General features: G+C 46.0%; 1 protein-coding gene across 1 annotated transcript in view; it reads left to right on the plus strand.

Annotated features, from left to right (window-relative positions):
- The window catches only part of ADCK3 (aarF domain containing kinase 3), a 32,924-nt gene that overhangs the window by 4,353 nt on the left and 4,773 nt on the right, over positions 1 to 23,798 (plus strand). Inside the window, exons 4-10 of the mRNA XM_008938641.1 lie at positions 8,176 to 8,250; positions 15,113 to 15,235; positions 19,039 to 19,124; positions 20,245 to 20,385; positions 21,434 to 21,515; positions 22,900 to 22,993; positions 23,516 to 23,657. Of these exons, the coding sequence (XP_008936889.1) occupies positions 8,176 to 8,250; positions 15,113 to 15,235; positions 19,039 to 19,124; positions 20,245 to 20,385; positions 21,434 to 21,515; positions 22,900 to 22,993; positions 23,516 to 23,657 (743 nt within the window). The remainder of the gene's footprint in view (positions 1 to 8,175; positions 8,251 to 15,112; positions 15,236 to 19,038; positions 19,125 to 20,244; positions 20,386 to 21,433; positions 21,516 to 22,899; positions 22,994 to 23,515; positions 23,658 to 23,798) is intronic.

A 23,798-nucleotide genomic window follows, 5' to 3' on the forward strand; every position in this document is an offset into this window, starting at 1 on the left:
CTTTAGTTGAAGCTTTACTTGGTTCTGTTTTCTAGCTGAGCTTGCTAATAGGAAAGTGCTTTCTTACAGACAGCTTGTTAGCTCAGAGCTTGGCTTGAGCTTTTTTGTTACAATTATGGATCTTGCCCTTTAGTCAGAATGAAATTATACTTTGAATCCTGTCTTCTGCCACTCTTTTAACATACCTAACTGCTACTGTGATAATAAGCAGAGGAAAAGGCTCCCCACCTAAACAGACCTTTCAGATGCATTAGGCAAGCTACTGGTAAACAAGAACTACAGAGCTGCCGTGGGTTTCTGTATGTTTTAAGATGGCAGCTGATATTCCTGAAGCCTAGCTTTGGTACACCTGTTCTGAAATGGGGAAAAAAAAAAAGTCACTCTTATCCTTGTTACTTCTCGAACAGTGGTTAAATAAAAAACATAGCATCTTGGTATTGATTTTTGAGGATGGGGAGATAATAGTCAAGGTTTGATTTAGTGAGGTTGTAAGATCAAGCTAGCTGAAACCTAGGTGCATTTTATTTGCAGAAGAGGACTTGCTATGTTAAAAAGCAGCTAAATATCTTCAGTAATATTAACAGATGGTGCTTATCTCATATCCAAAGCCATCAAAGGACTTAACATGTTCTTGAGAAAAAGGGAACTATCACAGTATTGCAGGTGGAAAAGATAATCACAGCCAGTCTTGCTTAGCTAATCATTAGATGAGTAGCCCCTCTGTTTTCTGTTGTGTGTGGGTTTTTGTGGTTTGTTTTTTGTTTTGATTTTTTTTTTTGTGCTGGTAGTGTTTTGAGATGCTAGTAGCCTATCTAGGTTGTGAATGGTCTTTCCCAAGTAGCATTTTAGGCTCTTGTGATTCTCTTCCACAAAATTTGTTACAGAAGCAGATGTGCATTGTAAACATCCTTGTTACAGATTCTAGAAGAAAGGAAAATAGCCTGTCACATGTAATTCAGATCAACTGTTAGATTAAAAAAACAATTATTCTTCCTCTTTGTGTCTCTTCGTCAGAGTAATATTCACATTAGGAGGAGCTGGAGACAGAGACTGATTCTATGCAGTGCAGGAATAAACAGCAAGTGAGTTTTATGATAGCATAAGGTTTTAATGCTGATCGGATCTCTTTAACCCTGTAATTCGTTGCAGATGCTCTGGCTTCTCAGCATGCTTAGCAGTCCTCAAAGGGAAGCAGGATGTGTGATCTGCTTTTTGGAGTAATAAGGCATCATTTTAAAACTTACTTGACTGCTTTGTTTTTAAGCTCTAGTAGGATAGGTTTCTGTTCTAGCCTTGATTTTTTTTTTATGGAAGGTGTCACAGCACTTTTAGGTGTCACCTTCCAAATTTATCTGTGGCTTCTTGCTGACAGTTGGTGGATGTGAAGTGGCAGATGACCAATCTTCTGTGAACTTTGAGTTCCAGTGCTGTCGATGTATGCTCAAGCTCTTGGCACTCAAGGCTGAGGAAAGGCTGACTCATGCTTCAAGGGGAAATATAACTACCTACCTGTCTTCTCCTAACCTCAGGCTAAAAAACAAACCAAACCCCCACCAAACCGAAACCGCAAAGGGAGAGTAAGAAAGAAATGATTGTTTACAAGCAGCATCCCCAGTCATATCTCTGTGTGTCATCTTATTTTTTGGTCTTGCCCTCTCCAGTTCTGTTTTACATGCTTGAAATGATTGGCAAGACAGAGCTGTTGTTTTCAGAATGCTTTTGGGCAGACATTGTGCTGCAAAAATGGTGTTTGGATTTTCTGGTCTTTGCAGTCTCTTGTCTAGCATTCATTGCTTATCTTCTGCTCTGAATTTTTTCCTTGCAACAGCAAGGAGAAATAGTACTGTCAGTACACTGGCTAACGAACAACAGATGTGGCCTGTAGGTAGGTTTTTCCAGTTTAAGAAATCCCTTGGTAATATTTTGGTAGGCTGGGTGACGCTTGAAGAAGGTTTCTGTGGGTGTGGTGAGTCTGAAGTAGTGTGGGCAGCCCCACAAGGGAACGACTGCCTGTAAGGAAAACTTCTTAACAGTCACGTCTTGGTCCAGACTGATAGGAGCTTTTAAACAGCCTCTAGAACTGCATGGAAAGAAGGACTCTATTTTTAACAAGGAGCAGCTCCTTCTTCCTATTTTCTTGAGTTCAAGTGTTTTTTCCAACCTGCATGTGGCTTTGAGAGAGCCGGTAAACATTAGCAAATGGCAAGAGCTGTGGTGTACCATCTGCTTTCACCTGTTTTTTGTTCCTCAGGAGTTGTTGGTGAGCTCTGGCTTAGAGCTGACTGTTTTCCTTTTAGACCGTGAGCAGAGGAAGGTGATACTTGTGTGCCTCTCCTAGCTCCTTACTGTCCTCCTGTCCATCCTTTCTGGGTACTGTGCTCAGGAGTGAAGCAGGAGGTAACGTGTAGAATTTTTGAAAAGATCTGCAAGCTGAAAAGTGAGGCTGATTAACCGAGTGCTGTGAGGGCACAGGAGGCTGTTTCCAACTGACATGAGAATAGATTTTTCACTTTCCTAAGATCCATCCCACTTCATGTCTTTTTTTTTTGTTTAATAGAGAAGGCAAGAAAAGCTTGAAGTGAACTGAGTGTTCCAAAGCTCAGTGGTGGGTGAGTTGGAAGCTCCCTGTGCCCGCACTGCATGTCTTCTGTCTCCTGCATTTTCTCTTGCATTTTCAAGGGGAGTCAGAAACAAAGTGTAGGATGATTTAATGAGTCTCCCATTACATTACTGCTTTTGGGAGCACCTGCTGCTGAGGGATGGTGGTTAACAACTGGCCTTTTGCAGGGGATATCACTGTTAACCTGTGGAATAGTAGTGACCCAGCTCTGTCCTTGCTTCCTACGACATTTAAATGAGCAGAATTAAATAGAGAATAGCATAGTTGGGGGGTGAAAAGAATTAAGGGCAGGAGGCTACTCCATGTCTACGAAGGGAGTGTAGTTTAGAGCAAGTAATTTTTTTGTGCAGTGTTTCTTGTGTGCTTTGGGCTGCCATTTTCATTTGAAGACCCCAGGAAATCATTGTGGGAAATAAAATGGTTGAGGTGGATTCTTCCCCTATCTTTGACTCTTGACTTTTCTTGGTATAATAAAACCCAATCTTTTTCTTTTTTTCCTTAATTTGCATATTAGGAGGACATTGTTTTGGGCTTGGAGAAGATGGAAAGATGCTGAGTAGGTCAAAAGCAGAATTCATGTAACTATTCCTGGGGTTCAAATAGCTGAATTCCCATGCTGTTGGCATGATCCTGTTCACACTTGAATCATTCCTCCTCCTGCCATTGCATGTTTTTGTTGTCTCCCCAGTGCTACAGGGAACGTTGAGCTCTCAGCTGTGGTGTGAGGACACTCTGGTGGGTGATGGACAAATTTGTAACAGGCAGCAGAAATACCTGGACTGCAGACTCTGCTTAGCTTCTTAGTTCTTCTGGAAGCAAAGATTGTTTTGCTGGAAAGATTGAAGATAATTTTCTCCAATGCTTGCATGTAATACCGAGCTTGTGTTTCTCTGCAATCAGCACAGGATCCTCTACTGAACTTTTGTCTTTTATAGGTGTTTTTGTATGCTTCTTGCAGCTGCTGCAGTAACTGCCTGTGGTTGCATTTATAGTACTAAATATAATCTTTGACTTTGTTTATTTTATTTTTTCTTCCTGGGGTTGGAATTGGTAAAACAGATTTTTCTGCACTGTTTTGTTCCATACTTGTTTTGTAGCCTGATGGCTCATCAGTTCCACCCACACAGTTCTTGATCTCTTCTTTATTTCCATTCTCACTTCCTTGGATCATCTGACTATTCTAAGCAGTTTCTGTCTCCCTTAATCATATTCCAGTTTATTATTTTAAAGATAAAATAAGATTCTTTTGCATTAAGTTCAGGGAGCTTGCAGTGAAGTTTAGATCTAATGTGATTGTAGCAATTTTGGAAAAAAAAAAAAGGCAGCTAGCCTCTTGAGGTATTATAGTATATACAGGACTGAAAATTACAGGGTTCAGATAGTCACACAAGTGACAAGGGAGCGTGGCTTTGCTCTGGTGAGCATTTAGTGCTCAGAAAGCTAGTGGAAATGTATGCACAGCTGTCTGCAGCTTGTTCAGTGTGGTGCTTGCAGTGTTGGATGTGACCAAACCCAGGGCACAGGCTGCTCCACGGGAGAGTCTTGCCCGGCCCTGCACTGGGCAGGCTAAGTGGAGTGGTAACAGCCCATTCTGTCTCCTGTTTGTTTTGTTGTGTCAGTTGCTGAGCAAGAGGATTCTTCCTGAACAAAACTGATGCCAGACCATCTCTTGATGAGCTTGGTTTGAAGTGTAATGGGTGCTGGAGATGCCTGGGAAATGTCTGAAGAGGCACTCTGCTGGTATAAAACCACATGGCATTTTCCAGGCCTGAAATAATCTGTCTGCATGAAGTTCAAAATACAGGAGTGTGACATTCTAGAGGGGTGTGGGGATGTCTTTTTCTAAGGTGCTGAACAGTGGCTGTGTTCAGTGACGCTGAAAATGGCTCCAAAATGATAAATCTTGGAGGAAATACTCATCTTGCAGTCAAGGGAGATGAAGGATGTCAAGAGTGACTTGTGACTTGTGGAATGTCAGCAGATGAGTGGCCCAGGGGAGAAGAGTGCTTTCCTACAGCTGTGAGTGCAGGTTCTTTGGAGGGATGACTTGTTCCTGGTAGTAGGTGAACAGTTGGCAGGAGGTAGAGGGTTGACCTTGGCTGGCAGCTAAGCCCCACGCAGCCACTCACTTGTTTCCATCCTGCTGTGGTAGGAATAGAAAGAGCAGAAGTGAGAAACTTGGGAGTTGAGATAAAGACAGTTTAACAGGTGAAGGAAAACTCCACATGCAAGCAAAGCAGCAAGAGGAGTTTGTTTGCTGGAGCCTCTTGGCAGGCAGATGTCCAGCCAGTTCCTGGGAAGCAGGGGCTCAGCATCTGTAACAGTTACTTGGGAAGGTGAACATCATAACCCCAAACATCCCCTCCTTTCTCCAAGCTTTTGCTGTTTAGCATGGCATTATGTGGTGTGGATATTCCTTTGAGGGATTAGGGTCAACTCTCCTGGCTGGTTCTACCCTCAGTCTGCTTACTGTTGGGGTTAGGGTTAAAGAAAAAAGAAAAAGCCTTGATGTTGTGCAAACGCTTGCAGTGACAAATCCAACATGCAGCATGATGCAGACTGCTCTGAAGGAAATGAACTCCTGTCACAGCCAGACCCAGTACACAGCAGTATTCCTCTTCAAATAACATGTACCTAGACCACAGCCTTTCAGATGGATGGGTGTGCAAAAGAGGCTTGGAAAACAAATCTGGTGACATTTTAGGAAATGAATGTTTCAGCTTTGAACCCTCCTGTCCAGTATTTGCTTTCTGAACCCTAGAGCATTAGTCAGGTTTGTAAGATGAGGAAGGGTGAAGTTTTCCATGCTATTTTTTGTTGTGTGAGCTGTTTGTGCTCCAAATGCCACAGTGAATGAAATCCAAGTTGTTAAAGGAGAAGGTGATAATGTTCCTGAAGTTCAGGGTCAGACTGATCCCTAGTACTGATGTTAGTGGATGGAATTACAGGTGTGAGGAATGTAGGCCATTATTCTCTAATTTCATCTTTCTGATAATAATTTGGTAAGAACAAAAGAATAAAGTGAGCAACTGAGACATCTGGAAAACATTGTCTTCTTCTAGGCTCTGGATGTTCAGGGAAAAGGCCAAGTTTTGGCATTGGTTGAGTGAAAAATACAACTTTGAATTGTTACTAGTGATAGAAGGTTGCATACACAGTTGACTTTTTTTTTTTCAGACTTGACTGCTAAGAAGCAGCAATTGCCCCAGATGCACTTGACCATGCACAGTCATAAGAGTATTATCTACTCTCCTGCTAGCACATTTAGAGCAGGGCTGTGTGTGCCCTGAGTTGTTTCCAGGTGGTTACTGAAGGCTTGAAGTAGGAACGCTGCACTGCATTTTCCTCTAGTGCTCTGAGCTAAATATCCTGCTGTGCGCTCTGGTTATCGTGTGAAGGTGCTCGAAGCCTTTGCTTCAATTTCAGATCTTTTAAACCTTAGCAGCTGTTTAACCATAAACTTCTTTATGCCTGTTTTCAGTTTGTTTGCAGCAGTTGTTTGATGATGGGAGTTTATTTTCTAGCAAATTGGACAGAGTGGAGCGGTGAGCAAATTCTAAGAGCACTTACCCTAAGAGAAGCTCTTTTTCTAGTGTGGTCTACAATATGGTTTAATTCAGATGCTCAGCCATGTATGTCCATGAGAGGGGAGGTGCACACACATTCATTATCTGATTTTGCCTACTAGGATGTAAACCACAAGCTGCTTTGGAGCATGCTAGAACTTCTCCAGCTTTATTCTGGAGGACAGAGTAGAATCTGGATCCTAGTCTTTCATTAGCCTTTGAAGTGGTTTGTATATTAATGACGAAGAGAGATCAAAAACTTAAGATATTATTTATTTTAGGTGGAGGCAGTAAATCTCAGTATTGAGCAACTCCTTTAGCAAGAGATGCAACATATTTAATTTGGAACCAATCACGGCCATCCCAGTTTATTCTAGCTCTGATAACAACCAGGTTGATTTCTGATGGGGAGCATTGATATGGAGGTCGTGAAAGTGGAATCAGGGCCAACAGAAGTGCTCTGTGAGTGGTGTTCAGTCGAGGAAACCACATTTTGTTGATGAGGTACTGATCTTTGGATTCCTGGCTAACTCTCAGGACTTTCTGCTTCAAGTTACTGTCTTGCATGTGGGATCTGATTCGAGATGAGTGTGTATCAGTATTTTAATAGATACTGTTTCTGCTGTGTTTGAAAAGTCTCTTTGCCTCTTTCCTGTGGAGTCTAAGGATATCTCTCTCACTTTGTTCGGCTAATGCCTGGATTTCTGGTACAAAAGACTTGCTCAGTGGTCATGCAAGGCTTGGCACTGTTGAAGTGTCTGCATAAATTAATTATCTGGTGGGAGAGAGTCAAAACTCAATGCGAGGTGAGGTTCAACATGTTTATGCCCAGGGTTCCTCACTCGAGACTACAAAGATTGTGCAGTGTTTCCTCTTGCACAAAATGCCATGTGCTGGTCAGCTGGGCTTCCTTCTTTGTACGGGCTGCATCCCCTGGGTGTTTCACCTGGGAAGCTGTCCAGCACTGCCTCAGGGAGGGCTTGGGGCACTTGGCAAGCATGCACACCCGGTGCTGCTAGTGGTGAGGGAGTAAGGCATGCTGGGATGAGGAGCTGTGTGGGAGCACCAGCTGTCTGGTCGCCTGCCTCATTTATTATCCAGAAAAATCAATATTTTGAAAACGGTGAGGCAGTGAGACCTTTGGTAGTGTGGATTACTGCATGATTAGATCTGTGTCTCATCTAATCTTTGGTGGCTTTGGTCATGTTAGTGGTGGCAGATAATGCTTCTTTTGTAGTTGGAGCTTAATCTGTGGCAGTGAGACAACACCCTAGAATTCACTGCTTGAAGGGGTGATAAGTACATGTGGAGTGCTGGTGTTTGATCTCATGGCCTTGCTGTTACTGTGTGGGGCTACTCCCCACCACAGCTCCTTGGAGTTGCAGGTTACAACACTGCTTGGGTAAGGTGGGCCTCAGGAAAAACATGCTGCTGTTCATCATAGTCAAAGGGCACATGAGAGTCAAAGACAGCTTATGAGAACAAACACACCTGAATGCTTAGACATCAGGGTCACAGAGCCTTACACTCTTCTGGCAGTGGCTTCATCTAAATGCAGTTTTGCTTCCCCCTGCTGTGGTAGCATGGTGGAGGGTGAGGAGAATTCTGCTCTTTCCTGAGAACTGTACTTTGAGAACCATATTTGTGAGCTTTTTTCCTCCCCTCTTCTAAACCCAACAATTTCAGTCTCCAGCAGGACATCAACCAGAGCACAGAGCTCTAGGTAGCACTCGTTGACATGCTTCATAAGAGCTGGACATCCCAGACTGGCCTAGCCTAAGATACCTGGCTGGCATGCTGAGCCGAAGTACAGCAGAAGGCAGTTCAGTGTCCCAACTTGAAGATGACTCAACTGCAAAAGCCAGGATGTTCTAGTGAAGCTGCTGTGCATTTGACTGTGTGGGTTATGGCTAATGACAAAAAAGCCTCTGTATGTGTTTCAGAAGGTTTTTAAATTCTGACCTGGGTCTTTTTCTTCATATTTTAAAGGACTGGCTGTTGGTCTTGGGATCGGGGCATTGGCAGAAGTTGCAAAGAAGAGCCTTAGACCTGAGGAGCGCAGTGGTAAGCTCCTTCTAACGTTTTCTCTTTTTTTTTTTTTTTTTTTTTTTCCCCCAAATTTTTAAATTTATTTTCAGGATGCAGTTTACCTTCATTTGCAAGACTTTATTCTTTTGAAAGCTGGGATGGTGAGGCAGGCAGAATAACAGGTGGATGTGGGTAGTTCTTCTATTTTTAACATAATCCTACTTGTCCTCCAGACTCTTTCTCCATCTAAGTACACCACAACCTCACTGTGTAGACAAAAGTCAGAGGTATACGTGAGAGAATGAGTTTATGCCAGCACAGTTCCTACAGCTTCCTTTCCCACAGACACCCATGAGCTTGACTATGATACATGTGCCTGCTGTTGGATTGTCTTGGCCAAACAATTCTTTTAAACTGCTTAGTGAATCCATGTAGTTCTGTTGGTATGGAAGCTGTAGATGACCCCATGTGTTTGAAAACTTTGTTGCTGGTGTTTACACTCTGACATGTAAGGATGTTCTGCTTGGTAGGAACTCCAAGGATGGCTGCTCTCTTTGAAGAGAGGCAAGACACTTTATGTACATGTTAAATGGCAATTCTTCCAGTATTTTTTTTTTTTCTGCTTTCTGAAGGATTTGTTTAACAGGTCAAAAGGCTGTGCTGTACAAATTGACCTCATGTTGCCTTCTTCCCAGCTTGTTTGAAGTTGGAGTTTAAACCTTCCAGAGTTGTACCTGATGATGTTCTGGTGGCTTTCTTCTAAGCTTGTTTTGGTTAAATAGGGTGGTACCAAATGTTTATGTGCAGGTGAATGCTTTAGGGTATGGAAAGGACAGTGTTCATTCCTAGAAAACAGGAGATTACTCTGAAGCTTATGGCTCCATTCACTTGTTTCTTGCCCACAGATTTTGGTGGGGTCCTGCAAAACATAGAAGTTCTTAGTCTACAGTTATTGCAGGCTGTTTGGTCTTCAGCTGGTCTCTCTGGTTTGGCTGGTGTATTTGGAATATTTCCAGTGACTGGAGGGAACTGGGGAAGGGTTAAGCACTTGCAGCTAGAAGTAAAAATGAAGTCAAAGCGTCCCTGGTTCAGAAGCATTGCTTTGAGATAATGACAACTGCTTGGTCCTTGTAAGATTGCTCTGTGGCCAGTAGCGTTCTGCTCCAAGGCCAGTTTGTGCCTTTCCCCTGGTGGTCTTTGGGGGTGGCAGAAGGATGGAGACTGAGATAGCTTGAACCTCTGCTGCAGGAGATACTGAAGTGGCTGAAAACAAAATAAAGTGTGGAGCATGGAGAACCTTAATAAAACCAAGCAAACAAAAAAAACACTGAGCAGAAAACCTCAAACCCAAACATAACCCTCCAGCAGATGGCCCTGTGGTGGTGGGACACAGGCAAGGCAAGGATTGTGTGCCACCCAGGACACTACCTACTTGCCTATTTGTGTTTCCTGTAAAGCTAGGCAATGCAGAACAGCCCAGGAAGAAAAAAAGATCTTTGGCTAAGAATTGTTGTTTCTCTCTGTGACCTGAGGTGTTTGAGGCTGGCTGGGTGGATTTCTTTGCCTTGATTTAAAAACACACATTCAGACAAACATAGCCCATCCCATAGAGAATCCTTGAAGGCTTTTACCTTCAGTGCTTGTGATGTTTGACAGATTGTTCATACCTGTTGGAAGTTGATGAATTGCTTTGCTTTTAGCAGAGGAAGAATTGCACAACTGTTATTCCCCTGCTTGCTAGATTATTTTCTAATTGGGCACACCCCCCAAAAAAAAAAAAAAAAAAGAAAACCAACAAGCTTGCAGAGCTATGAAATGTGAGGGAATAACATGAGCTCTGTTTCTCTGCCTCAGAGCATGGGAAAAGATTCTTTAGAGGGCAACAAGGAAAAAATCCTTGTAATAACGCAACTGTACCCTTGGACTTTTCCTCTTGCTAAAGAAATGATTATTTTGTAACTATAACTTGGTGCCAGAAGTCTGCTTCGCAGCCTGAGCTGTGCTTTGGGAAGAGTAATTTTCTTGAACAAACCTTGATTAAAGAATAAAGCAATGAGAGCTGCCAACTTCGATGCTAGGCATGGGGGTTAGATAATTAGAGCAGCAGCTATTGAGGTGAGGAAGAAGTAAAAGACTATTTCAGTCTTCATGCTTTCTTGGAGCTCCTCAGGCCAAGAATGCAGGATCGTCTCTGGGTGACTCAACTACAGCCTCTAGCTGGTGTCCTTGGATGTTTTCCTCAGGATTTTACAGTGATGGGTAAGGCTCCATGGATGAGAGTTCCCTCCATGGGTTCTGCTTCCACAAAAATGTGTCAGTGTATGGACAGAGTTTTGAGTCCAAGATCCCATTTTTTTGACTCTGTCTGGCAGTCCCAGCCTTAGCAGTTCTTCAGGGAAGTCTGTTGACACATAGGTCCTTCTACCTTTCTTAAAAAAATACCTCTGCACCCCTTTCATTATTTCAGCTTAAGGCAATTGTGTCCAAGTTTTCTGGCTGCCAGCAGAAAGCTCAGGCTAAGACCTGTCTCTGTTGAGGATGACATACTGTCCTGTTCTCTGCAAGCTGGTAGAGGATGACTTTTCTCTCCCTACTGCTGCAATATTAATAGTAACTTCCTGGCACTTCAAACTTAAACAAGTGGGATGTATATATGCCCAAAGATATGCCTAAGAATTTCACGCTCTCACTGGCAGCCAGGAGTGATGGGAAAGAGCCGTCTCGTGGTTACCCTTCTCTTGTTCAGTCAGTACTGAACATGGAGCTAGAAACCCTGGTCCTTCAGTGGCAGAACCACAAGCCAGAAGCTCCTGAGCTGCAAGGGATCCTAGCAGTATGGCTCGTACTGCTTCTTTCCATTGCTGTTATCAGATGGAGGGACCACAGATGCCTGCTGCCATGCATGTTCTCTAACAGCAGCACTAGTGCTGATCTGGCTTTCCTGCCCAATTTCCCCATCCTTGCTTAGTAGCCACAGGGCCCTTCTCTCTCTGCCTTGGATTGTCTCTGTTTCCATAAACAAGTCACTTCTTAGGGGATTTATTCTTGAACAGAAAATCTGGTGCAAGAATTGCTGAATTTCTCCCTTCTCCATCCAAGCCTGATGCCCTAGGGATATGTAAATTCTTTCCACTGTCAAAATCCTGTGAGTAGGTGCAGGGTTTTTTTGTTTGGTTTTGTTTTAATTACTTTTTTAAGAGTCTGAGGGCCTAATGCTGTGCTCTTTAAGTTTAAGCGGCTTGGCCCATCCAAGAGGGCCCTCAATAAAAGGTTAGCTGTACTTGATTTTCAACAGGAATTTACTTGGTAGGCTGATGTAGCTAATTAAACTTAAAGATAACCTCCTTAGTCACTGGTGACCCTGATGGTGGTCTCAGTATTTCAAGCATGGACCTAAAGCACAAGGCTGACATGGGGTGGGAATGGGAGCATAGAACAGATTTCCAGGAGTACAAATGAATGAGTGCCCAGATAAATAGCTGCCATGACTAGTAAAGATACTCAGGGTTCAAGGTCAGCTTTGTAACTGATTAATATTACCTGTACTGGGTGGTTCTGCTGGGGACTGTGCAAATGCCAGCCTGGGCAGAGCCCTGAAGGGCTGGCAGGTGACTTAGCTGTGAACGTAGATTTCTTTTCTTACACCAAGGAATACTGCGACCTCCTTGAGCTGTCAGTGCTTAGGCTGTGTTCTTGACTCTTCCCTTGCCCCAGAGTTTGTGTGGCAGGTGCTCCTAAAAAAAAATGCACACCAAGTCCGGGGGCTGGTTTGCTGCTTTTCCACCTCCTTTGCTACTGTCATGTTCCACTGCTGTGGAAGAGCTGAAGGGCTCCATGCACCAGGGCTGCAGGAGCCTTAATTTCTGAGAGCTCCTTGTTGCCACAGCATGCTTAGATGTGACTTCTATTTGCCTTTTCTTCCTTCCTTGGTGAAGTAGGTAAAAAAACCAAACAAACTAAACAAAACAACAACAACAAACAAATAAACAAAAAAACCCAAAACACACCAGACCAAAAACAAACAAACAAACCCACAACTTTGTGATCTTAAGATGGGGAGCAAGTAGTTTGTAGCATCAAAAGGTGCCTGCCATCTTTGGGAGAAATGTTAACTTTGTGAAAATTGGCATGTTTCTTCATGAACTTGTGCTGGCTTTTATCTACACTTCGCTTGCACCTAGCCTTGGGAGCTTATGCCGTGTTTTCTCTTTACTTGCCATCTACATAATCCTGCTTTTGACTCTTGCTTTTGGGTCACCTTCTTGTTGATGCCCACTTTTAGCCAAATACATAAAAAAGCAACAGCTGATCACATGCTGTTGGGCTGCCTGTTGACCAGGTAGTGGCCCTGTGGGCTTAACTTCCACGGGAAGCATGCCAGGAGAAGAGGATGGGGCGTGCCTGTGTTTGGCTCTTTCTCTGATAAGACACTTCTAAAATTGTCAGGGTTCGTTGGCTTCTGGAGGTGACTTTAATCATTAACTAACTCTTTTATCCTGCTGCAGACTCAAAGGAGGATGTTTTTGTGTGCAGGTGTTGAGGGAAGGTAAGGCTTTGGCTTGATACTTTCCTTAGCTCCTGTGTGTTTGTTGGAGCTCATACAAGGGATTATTTGTCTCATCATTGCTAACGAGACAGATTTTTCCTGCTGGGACAGGTGAGATGTGATCCTTGAGAGCCAGAGCTCTGTTAGATGGCTTCAAGCATTCCACACTCCAGAGCAAGCCAGCTTTTCAAGAGGGCAAAGCCAGATTCTTCTGCTCTGGGCAGTTCTACCTCTTCAGTCTCCCAGACTACTTACATCCAGGATCTAGAGCAAAATGTGCTCTGAGGATTTCTGTGTGTGATGCAGATGGTGACTTCTGGGCCCTTCCTGCTCATCTGCACCTTGCTCTCAAGAGCAGGATGGTTGCCTATGTACTCCTTCCTGGTGCTGTTATTCCTTTCTCCTTTTCCTGTGCATTCTCTGCTTAAGATAGGGATTTGTACAGGTACAAGTCCCATGTGCAGTAGCATGCTGCTCTCCCCTAAAACAAGTAAAGGAAAGAGAAGGGAGGCAGAAGGATGGGGGGGGCAGGGCTTGGCACCTCTGTGCACTGGCAGGGGGGAGTTCAGTGGTATCGCTTCTCCAGGGAAGGCTTTGGAAGGAAGCCAGCTGCTTGCAGGGAATGAAGGGTGTCTGTTAGATCACTAACGTGCTTAGAACCTGAAGAAAGTGGTACCAAGTTGTGTGAGCTCCCAGAGTTTAGACAGCAGCTACTTCAGTCTGACCCTTGGTTCTTTTTCCAGTCCTCAGGCCAGTCTAAGCTCCCTCTGCATACCTTCCTGAGAGCTAGCTGGAGATGGAGAGGAGCTCTTGCTGCTCTAGCCTCTACAAGACATACTAGTAACTTCCATCAGCCTGAGATCTTCAGTGCTGTTGCAGCTGCTGTGCCTTTTTGGGCTCTGCTTCTTGTATATGGGTCCTTCAGCTGTTCTGTCCATAGTGCACTTTCCTCTGAAGCTTTTTAAAACAAAAAAAAAGTAGCTCCAAGATCAGCACACCAGCTGTGGGCCCTGACCTTCCTCCTGCTTGGCTCTCCCATCAGCAGAAGCTGGTCTGCAGGCTCAAGAGGAGTGGTTGGCAGGCGCCTGCCTGCCCTCTCTGTGCCTGCTTTACTGGGCATTGCCCTGGAGAAGGAGATTTGCATTGCTTCTCCCAGGGGGACAACAACATGGAACCAAGGTCTCCTTCCCTCTCCTTTAAAACAAAAAAAAGTGAGGGGAATGTGCTTCTTATCCTACATGAAACCCACATTGCTTGCTCGGAACCGTGGCACTGGCGTGCAGATGGCTGCAGTGACCACCTGGGGAGCCTGCCAGACACCAGGCTTCACCTGTTCTCAGGGACAGGAACATGTGTGTTTGAATACCTGTATTCTGGGCCTTGTTCTGTGGAAGCTGATGCTTGCATGACTGCTGATGGGAGAAGGGACAGAAGGGTTTGGTCTCCCTGCACAGCCTCTACATGCAGTCAGAACAAGTGACTAGCGGCCTGCCCATAAGAATGTGGTGAGGAACACCATGCATATGTGAGGATGTGAGAGAGGAAGAAGGCTGACAATTGTGACAGCAAGACTTAATTTCCTCTCCAGCACAATTGTCCAAGAAGAGCGTGGTGTCAAGAATGAAAGCTTCTGCTGGGCTTCTCCTCTGAGGGCTATCTCCAGCCTCCCTGGATTTGAGTAGCTTGGTTTAACCTCTTCACAGATCTGCAATCTGCTGCTTTTTCAAAATGCTGTATGCAGCCGTGATGTTCTGGGGTTATGGTGTTGGGAGTTTGTTTTGCCTGCACATCAGGAGACAGTAAACTTTGGTTTGGGTAGGAAAAGTTATTGTGAACTTGGGAGATGTGAAAGCCATGCCACTCGACAGATTTCTAGTGCACACTCTGGATGTGCAGTTGCACAGCAATGTGTGTGTATGAACATACATGTTCTGGGGGAGGTTTGGTGCTGGTGTGAATCCCTGCTTCCACCCTAAGAAGCACCAGCATCCCTACTGCTCTGCTGAGGCTGTGGGTCTTGGGAGACATTTATGTAGTGTTTTTAGGCTGAGCTAGCTGAAACAGTGAGCTCAAGCACCAACATCTGCCCAGCATCCTGGAAGGTTTGTATAGCAGCACAGACATTTGTGGAGGCTGTGACATGCTTCTCTTAGCCCTCAGGCCAACAATGTCAAAGTTGTCACAAGATGTATGTAGAACTTCAGTCCATGCCCCTGGGTTGCAATGAAGGCCACGAGTGTAATCCTAGTTTGGCTTCTGCAGGGAAGGACAGATCTGTTGAATGTGGACTAACACGAAGTGAGCTTGCTGAGACAAGGGTGTTTATCTGTATGCTTCTCTCCTTGCCCTCAGGAAAGAAAGCAGTGATGGATTCTAGCCCGTTCCTCTCAGAGGCCAACGCAGAAAGAATCGTGAGAACCTTGTGCAAGGTCCGGGGAGCAGCACTGAAGCTGGGACAGATGTTAAGCATTCAAGGTAAGTGGTAACCATAGGTCCTCAGCTGTCCCCCTTAGTGCTGCCAGGAGGGGCAGTTGATTTCTTGTGATATGTAGTTGGCTGTCTGGAATCAGTCAGTGTCAAGTGAATGTGGAGAGACTAGACAAGAGGCTTTCTCATGTGAGAGCACCAAAGGAGATATGTTTGATCCAGTTCAGTCTAATCCCGGTATGAAACTACAAGATGTGTGCAATATAGACCACCACTTTCCCAATGTCCCTATTGTGTTGGGCATACAGCCAAAACTGGCTGAAAATCAGGTGATGCTGTCCATGAATTTTAATGCCTGCTTGAAAAGGAATGATCGAGCAGCAGAGCTACATCATGCTCTATGTGTGGGTGGCCTGCTGGAATGGAGGACGGGTACTCCATTGGGCTCTGAAGTCAGTGATCACAGGTGAAGGGATGAGTGACATCTGTGTCTGCACTGAACTCTGAGGTTCTCCCTGGGGGGTGGCAGGTGTGCTGAATTCAAACCCTATCTGGACCTATCCACTTCACCTTCTGTCCAACTTGACAGGGAAGGGAAGAACCAACCAGAAATAGCTGTTACACTTATCTGGAAATAGCTTTCAAGATGTCATTGTAACTGAGTCAGTGTCTGAGTGTTTGAAGTACTCGGCTTTCTTGGCTTGTGCTTCTACTTGAACTTTTTTTAGGTGTTGACTGGTGAGGCTGGCTCTAGTATTGTATTAAGTAACTTGAGCTAGCCAATGGAGCGAGACCACCTCCCTGTTCCAGAGAGCTTTGGCTGTGGCCTTTCATCATTCTTCATGTGCTTGTTTTAGGTGCATGCCAGGCTGATGGCAGCACTGACAGAGCTAGGTGGGAGGCAGCAGCTGCTCTGTCAAAAGCTGCCACCCGTATGCTGTTTTCTCACCCTCTGGAAACTGCCAGGTGCCAAAGGCTGATGGTTCACAGTGCAGGTCCAGGAGGAGCTCTTGTGCTCCTTGTTTTCTGTGGCCAGTGCCTTTGCTATGTGGGGTGAGTGAGCCATGCCTGGAAATGAGCTGTGAAGTCAACTTGTCTGCTATAGGTGGGGACTGAGTCGAAATTCTTAAGACACTCTTGAGTTGCACCTCATGTCCCCAGTGACTGGTTACAGCTGACCTAGGCTTGGAAGTGAGCAAAGAGGGACTAGCTGTGAAAAGCCATCTCTGAGGAGCAGAAATGCTTTGGATTTTTGTCACTTGTCTGCTGTCTCCTAGTATAACTGAGCTCTGGCAGGAGTGTCAAACACTTGCTGATTGACTTCACTTTGGTGTCAAGAACATACAGGCCCTTAGCAACTGGTGTCAAGAACATACAGGCTCTTAGCAACCTTGGTGGTACTGCCCAGTCCTCATCTGACTCTCATGACAAGCTCATGGAGTGCTGCAATGCCTGGTGAGAACGTGGGCCCCTGGTAACCTTGCTGAGGGACGTTGTGGTGAAGTAAGCTAGGCGCTTCCAACAGGGAGTGCAGAGTATTTGGTTCTTGGGCTGGCTGTTTGGACAGGAGAGTTTCATGCGTTTCTTGCCACTTCATGGTCTTCTCTGTGGCCTCGTGTGTTTGTTTTGAATTGATTTCTTCTCTTAACAAGGATGTGTGCCAACTGAGCATAGGTGCTCTGTGTTGCCTTGTCCAGGTGCAGCTGAGAGCATCTGTCAGCTAAATCACCCAAAAATTGTAAAGCAGTGTCCTTAAACTGGATGTCTTCTTTTGGGAGTCAGTGGATTTGTTACAGATGATCATCCTTGAAGGTCATGCACAGAAAGGATGCCAAGGGTCCAAAATCACCCCATGTTCTGGTACTTTTGTAGATGTTGGAAAGACAGCTGCATTGGTCAGTTAGGAGTGCCCTGCCTTGACTCTTGCTTTGTGTTTCATTCTGGTAAGGCCTCATCAGCTTACCACAAAGACGTAGAACCTTATTCATCAGCATGTTGTAAGCCTCGCAGCATGACTGATTTTTAATGTTGCTGCTGAGTTTCTATACAGTCAGTCTGGAATTGCAGGTTCCTTGGCTATTTGGTGTTGTGCTCATAAACAAAGCAGTGGTGGTCAAGCAGCCCCAGTTAAGAATGTCCTCTCAAGCTAGGGGTTGAAATACCTTGTGAGTTTTTTGAATGTCAACAATAAGCAAAATAACAAATATTGATCCTAAATACCTGTGGCAGGCCCTGATAGCTTGATACCCAGTGGCTTTATTAGGAGCAGGAGTCACTTTTCATGATGTCCATCCTTCTCCTGCACAGTCATCCTAGGAGGTGCAGGTTATGATGTTACATCATGGAGGCTAATACTTTCATGTACCCCTGAGAGTAGTTTTTATAGTGTTCAGAGGCGTGGCAGTGGTACAGCATTGATGACAAAGTAGAAGTTTTCAGTGTTGGACACACACACAAATGCAGTGTCTGGCCTTTTCTCCAGGGTTATAATGTCACTGCAGGAGTTCTACTCACTGTTCCTGCAGAGCCTGCTCTTCTGTGACCTTCAGGGACAGAATGGGAGCTCCCCTTCAAAACTCCTGTTCATTCCACTCTGGAGTTCTGTTAGTACTTTTAAATGCTGCTTATGGTTTCAGTGGGAATTTCTAAACAATGCTGAGTGCTAATGTCATGTGTCTGCACTATGTATCTTTTTCGTGCCATTCCTTTCCACCCCACTTCCCAGGACACTGCTCTTAAGGTAGCTCTTTGTTTCTTGTTTCCTGGGATAGACTTGTAGTTGTAGGTGTGCCTGTAAGCACAGAGGAATGACACATTTTGTAAGTTTTCATTTTAGTAAGTTTGCAGATGACACCAGGTCGGGCAGGAGTGTTGATCTGCTTCCAAGTAAGAAGGGAATTGGACAGGCTGGATCAATGGAATGAGGTTCAACGAGGCCAAGTGCTGGGTCCTGCACTTGGGTCACAACAACCCCAGGCAACGCTACAGGCTCAGGGAAGAGTGGCTGGAAGGCTGCCTGGTGGAAAAGGACCTGTGAGGTTTGGTTGGCAGACGGCTGAACATGAGCCGACAGTGTGCCAAGGTGGCCAATGGCATCCTGGCTTATATCAGAAACAGTGTGGCCAGCAGGACGAGAGAAGTGATCGTCCTCTGTACTTAGCACTGGTGATGCCACGCCTCAAATACTAGGTTCATTTTTGGGCCTCTCAATAGAAGAAAGATGTTGAGGTGCTGGAGTGTGCCCAAAGAAGGGCAACAGAGCTGGTGAATCGTCTAGAGAACAAGTCTTCTGAGGAGCAGCTGAGAGAACTGGGGCTCTTTAGCCTGGAGAGACGAAGGCTCAGGGAAGACCTTATTGCTCTCTACAATTCCCTTAAAGGAGGCTGCTCTTGGCAGGACAAAGCCAGGGAGCTCTGTGACAGCTGATGATTCCAGAGTATAAAAAGTTTCTCAGTATGCCTCTAGTGTGTTCTTACTTTGTCTTTCCCTTGTTAATTGGGAGGGGATGCACTGGAACTTTCTCTTGTTGCAGCAGGAAGCAGCAGCTTAGGAACTGTTTGGGTAACATGCAGTTTTTTTCAGAAGTGAAAAGGAAGAGTAGCTTTTTCCCCTTTGTTCTGCTACTTGCGCACAGGACTTCTGCTTGTCGCATTCTAAAGGTGAGATGCCTCAGGAGGTGCACCTCAGGTGCTACTTCTGGTTATGGAGAGTTTCTGGACTAGAATTATTTCCAAAACCTTCCCTGGGGTGTGTTTGGGGCAGGACAGCCTGGCTTGTCTGAATGCAGGTGCCTGTTTCTTTGTGTGCTGAAGAAGTGGAGAATGCAGTGCCGTGTGCTTTTTCCTTGGCAGATGATGCCTTCATCAACCCCCATCTCCAGCGGATTTTTGAGCGCGTACGTCAGAGTGCTGACTTCATGCCGATAAAGCAGATGATGGTAAGGAATGTTCCTTCCTGCTTCCTGGGGGGGAGGGACAGTAACAGATGAAGTGTCACCTGTAACATACCCTAGTAAGGGAGGTGGATGGGGAGTTTCAAGAATATTCTTTCAATAAATGTCGCATATTTTCCATTGTGGGTAACATCTGATTCCTTCTCTCAGTTACATGCTGTGTTTTCTCCAAAACATTGAAGCTTAGCTCTTGACAGAGGGAGAAACGTGGGGTTTTTTTTTATGTCCCAGGACTATGGTGATGGAACAGGATGTTGCATACAAATATGGGGTCTTGCTGAACGTAGCCTCCTCTTCTGTTTCTTCTCTCTCATCTTTCTCATGGATGTTAAGCCTATGTCTAGAAGTGCCTGCATCCCATTTCAGAAACAGCATTAAAAGCCTTAGTCTGATGAAAAGTAACAGCAACTTTGTCCTTACATTTTTGGTTAAATCTAACCCACCATCAAGAATAGCCAGAAGGAAGCAAGCTAAATTTGCTTTCCCCAATGTACATGTTCCTTCTTTCTCTCTACTTCCCTCTGTAAATTAAGATGTTAAGAATGATGCAAAAGGAATTGCCAGCAGTACTTTAACTTCTGAAAGACACTGAGCAGAGGCAGAACTTCAATATGACAGTCTGGCAATGTAGCAAAAAAGCTGTTAAGGCAGGCTGTGATGTTTAATTGTCAATATTGCCATAAAGAGAGTCGCTCTTGCATGCCTGGTTTGCTTCTGCTCAGCTTGGCAACAGAGTGAAAGAGGAGAAATATCTTAAGTCCTTGCTCATGTTCTGGAAGATAACAAGTGGCACCAAAAAGGGGATTTTTGTCTCACTAAGGCAGCAGTGTTTGCGCTCAAGATCTCTGTCCTTTAGGCCAGAGCAACAGAGCCTCACACAGGTCTGACCAGAACCAGTTCAGTGGTGGGGGAGCACTGCTGGCTGGGCCGCTCCTCACAGTGGTGTGCAGTGACGGGGAAGGGGGACAATCTAGAATGCAGCGTGTGGGTATTCAGAGCTACTGTAGCCTGTGAGAGGCACCTTAGAGGAATGTGATTTCCCATAGCAAAAATATTAAATCTTTGCTTCCTGTACCCTGATGTTTGTTTTTATTATTATTTGTAGAAAACTCTGAACAACGATCTTGGCCCCAACTGGAGGGATAAACTGGAGTCCTTTGAAGAACGTCCCTTTGCTGCTGCTTCAATTGGTCAGGTTCACCTGGCACGCTTGAAAAATGGGAAAGAAGTTGCCATGAAAATCCAGGTGGGCTTTCCAGACCAGCCTTGGCTCTTGTCTGTGCCCCACAGAAGGGCAGGGGGCTGAATAAGTATGTTGACTGCTAGACAGATAAAAAACATTTTAATGCAAGTGAAAATTTGGGTCCAGCAGTATCTTACCTAGTGCAAGCAGAGGGGAAAGACTCTCTGGGGAAATAAAAGAAATAGTTCTACAGCATTAAGTGACAAGCAGGCACTGACTGTTGAGCAGTGGCAGTCTGCCTGTGCAGAAGGGTATTCACTAGGTCACACTAAAGCTGTCAACAGCTTCAAGCAGGTATTTCTAACACAATTAAGTTCTAGAGCTGAAACTCCTTGTACAACATGGCTTACAATCCAAAGGAGTGAGGTCTCTTGCTGAGTGACCAGGATTCCAGGCAAAGTTGGTCATCTGGTTGGTGTTTTTTGTCAAGTGGAGATACTTTAGAAACAGTATGGATTTGGTACTGGTACCCTCTTCTCAAGCCATTTGTGTCCAAGGTACTCTGAAGTTTGGCCAAGGTAAAAGCAATGGAAGGTTTAACCCCTGTGGTATCAGCACATCCTGCTCCACAGCTCTATGGGCTGGTTCCCTTCTTGACAGACAAGGTGAGAAAGAGCAGAAGGAGAAACCTTTGCCAGGACTGGGCTGGGGCCTTACTCTTGCCCTGTTGCTGTGGATTAAACATTCCAAGACTGTCAGTGGCACATGCTTTCAGTTGTGGTAGGGAAATAACCAACTGCCATAGCTGTTGCAGGATTTGTGTCAGAGAACCTTTCATGTTTTGGAAGAGTCTCTGTCAGAGGACCTGAACAGGCCCTTCTGGTTGCAAGGAGCTGCATCTTAGTCTGTCTCTCTATCCCCCATTTTAGATGCAGAGCTTTGAATAAGTGTTTAGAGGAGAGGTGTGTGGTTCAGGTATGCCCTAGTTCATGGCCGGCCTGCAGGTGGATGTGTTGTGGAGGTCAGGGGATGTTGAGCTGGAAGGCATTTTTGTCTTGTTCTGTATAGGTTATGTAGTCTCAACACTGCTCTCTCCCATTCTGCCCTGCAGTACCCTGGAGTCGCCCAGAGCATCAACAGTGATGTTAACAACCTGATGACTGTCCTGAGCATGAGCAATATTCTCCCTGAAGGTAAAAAGACCCAGACCCTTGGTAGACCCTGTGTTCTTGCTGGTGCAAGCTGAGTTCTGCCAACCCCTTTCAAGCCAGGCTTTGTATACCTCTTGCAGTAGACTGGAGGGAGGAAACCATTTCAAGGGAACAGTGAAAAGGACTTCAGAATTGCTAAGTCTGCCCAGGAACAGACCTACTGTAGAAAGTGGGAGAGGCAGTGCATGTGGGATGTGGGTGCAGGGCCAACTTGAGGAGCCATGGTCTGCTTCCCTCTCCTGCTGCAAAGCTGCTGCTGCCTTTGCTGGGCACATTCTGGCTCCAGTAACCACTCAGTGGGGTGGGAAGTGGACCTGTGTTGGTTTCTCCTGGCTATGAGTAACATGCACTGGTGTCTGTGTGCTCTTTATAGTGAAGGACCCAGAGGGACTCGTGGCCAAGCGTAGAGTGTCTGGGTATACTCACTTTTGATGGCTTTCTTTGAAGTGTGGGCAGTGTTCCGGTTTGGTCTTGCTTTGTCCCTGTTATTTTCTGGTACACTGGGCAGAACCCATTCTCCATGTTTCCTGTGGCCCTCCATGCCTGCCATTCTCTGCTCTTCCCAGTCCTTCTCTGTCTGAGTTGTGGAGTGGTGGAGAACTGTCAGACTTGGAAGCTTGCTCCATGTCCCATTCATCCCGTGGTTGAGTCCCATTTCCCACAGGGAATATAGGACTTACTAGTCCTTTCTTCCAAATACCTGCCTGCAGCAGCTGTAAATCTTAGTGGCACTGTACAAATACTACTTCAAAATCGGGCCGAGTGCTGACAAAACCTGGGATATTCTCTCTGGTGCCTGGGCAGGGCCCTGCAGAGGCTGCTGCGGTCCCAGTTGTCTGGCCCAAGAAGGAGGTTGGTTTGCCAGCTCCAACACTGAGAAGACTAGACTTGGCGACTCAGGCCCGGCTTGTGGGCTGCTGCAGTTCAATGTTTCAGTTATGCTACCTGTTTCTACCTGGCAGTGCCTGCTCTCAGTTGTAGGCAGATACAGTTTGGAGCCTTTTTTTTTTTTTTTAGTTTTTGCCCAGGCTAGTGTTTGGGTACTTCCATTCCTTGGTGTGTGTCTTTGCACATGCCAATACCAGGAGCTGACAGCTTGAGCTGTGGGGTGGGAACCAGGGGAGAATAGAGTCCTACTGTATAAGAATGGTGTTGGAAGGAACTGGCTTTGGGAGCAGCTGTGTGGCTTTGGCCTGGGATTAACTGCAGAACCTGTATCTAGCTGGAAATATGGTTTGGCTCTTTGGGGCCTCCTGTACTCTTCAGCTCAAGAGTTGGCTGCTCCTCTGCTGCAGCTCTGGAAAGCTTAGCCTGAGGGGCTCCTTTTTTCTAAGCCTACTTGTTTTTCTTGCTGTTTGACTTTAAGGTTTGTTCCCTGAGCACTTGATTGAAGTCCTGAGCAGAGAGCTGGCCCTGGAGTGTGACTACCAGAGAGAAGCTGCCTGTGCACGGAAATTCCAGTATGTTCACACCACTGCCTTCAGCCCTTCCCATCTGCCTGTGTTCCACACGCACGGCAGGTCACTTAACTTTGGGGACAATGCAGTGGTGAACATCTGAATGCCAGATGGTTTGTACATGGAGGCTGGATGAGGAAGAGCTGCCGGAGGCTGGGCAAGGGAGAGCTGCCAGAGGCTGGGTGCCCCTCCGGTCCCTCTGCAGAGCTGCCCCTGTGGCCCTGCTCCCCTTGGCAAAGGCCTGTTTCTACTACCTGTGTGGCCTGGCCCTGAGGTGAAGTCGGGTGAGCAGAGGAGCCCAGTGCCCCTTGATATACCAGCCTGGAGCTCTCCTTATGTCACCGCTCTGGCAGGAGACGGACCGCAGGAGCTGGCAGCTCTAAGTCACAGGCATGGTTTCTGGTGATTCGATCCCTACTGTAACTGCTGAGGTGGCGTGGAGGGGCTGCGTGTGCGCGAGGTGTCGCGGGGGCCCGGCTGCGCTCGGGGCTCCTAACCCTTTCCTCTCCTTTTCCCATCCCCTAGGGAGCTGCTGAAAGACCACCCCTTCTTCTACGTCCCCAGAGTAGTGGATGAGCTGTGCAGCAAGCATGTCCTGACCACAGAGCTGGTGTCTGGCTTCCCCTTGGATCAAGCTGAAGGGCTGAGCCAGGAGATCCGAAATGAGGTACGGTGGCCTCGCCTCTCCACTGCCCTCGCTCCGAGCGGCCTGCTCGGCCCGCCCGGCGGCTGACACGCCAGGGGAAGGGCCAGCCCTGAGCAGGGCCCAGCGGGGCTGAACTCGGCGCTGCCCCGAGCCTCTTGGAAG

The sequence above is a fragment of the Merops nubicus genome, unplaced genomic scaffold (assembly GCF_000691845.1).
Source record: "Merops nubicus isolate BGI_N331 unplaced genomic scaffold, ASM69184v1 scaffold3464, whole genome shotgun sequence".
NCBI classification, from domain to species: domain Eukaryota; kingdom Metazoa; phylum Chordata; class Aves; order Coraciiformes; family Meropidae; genus Merops; species Merops nubicus.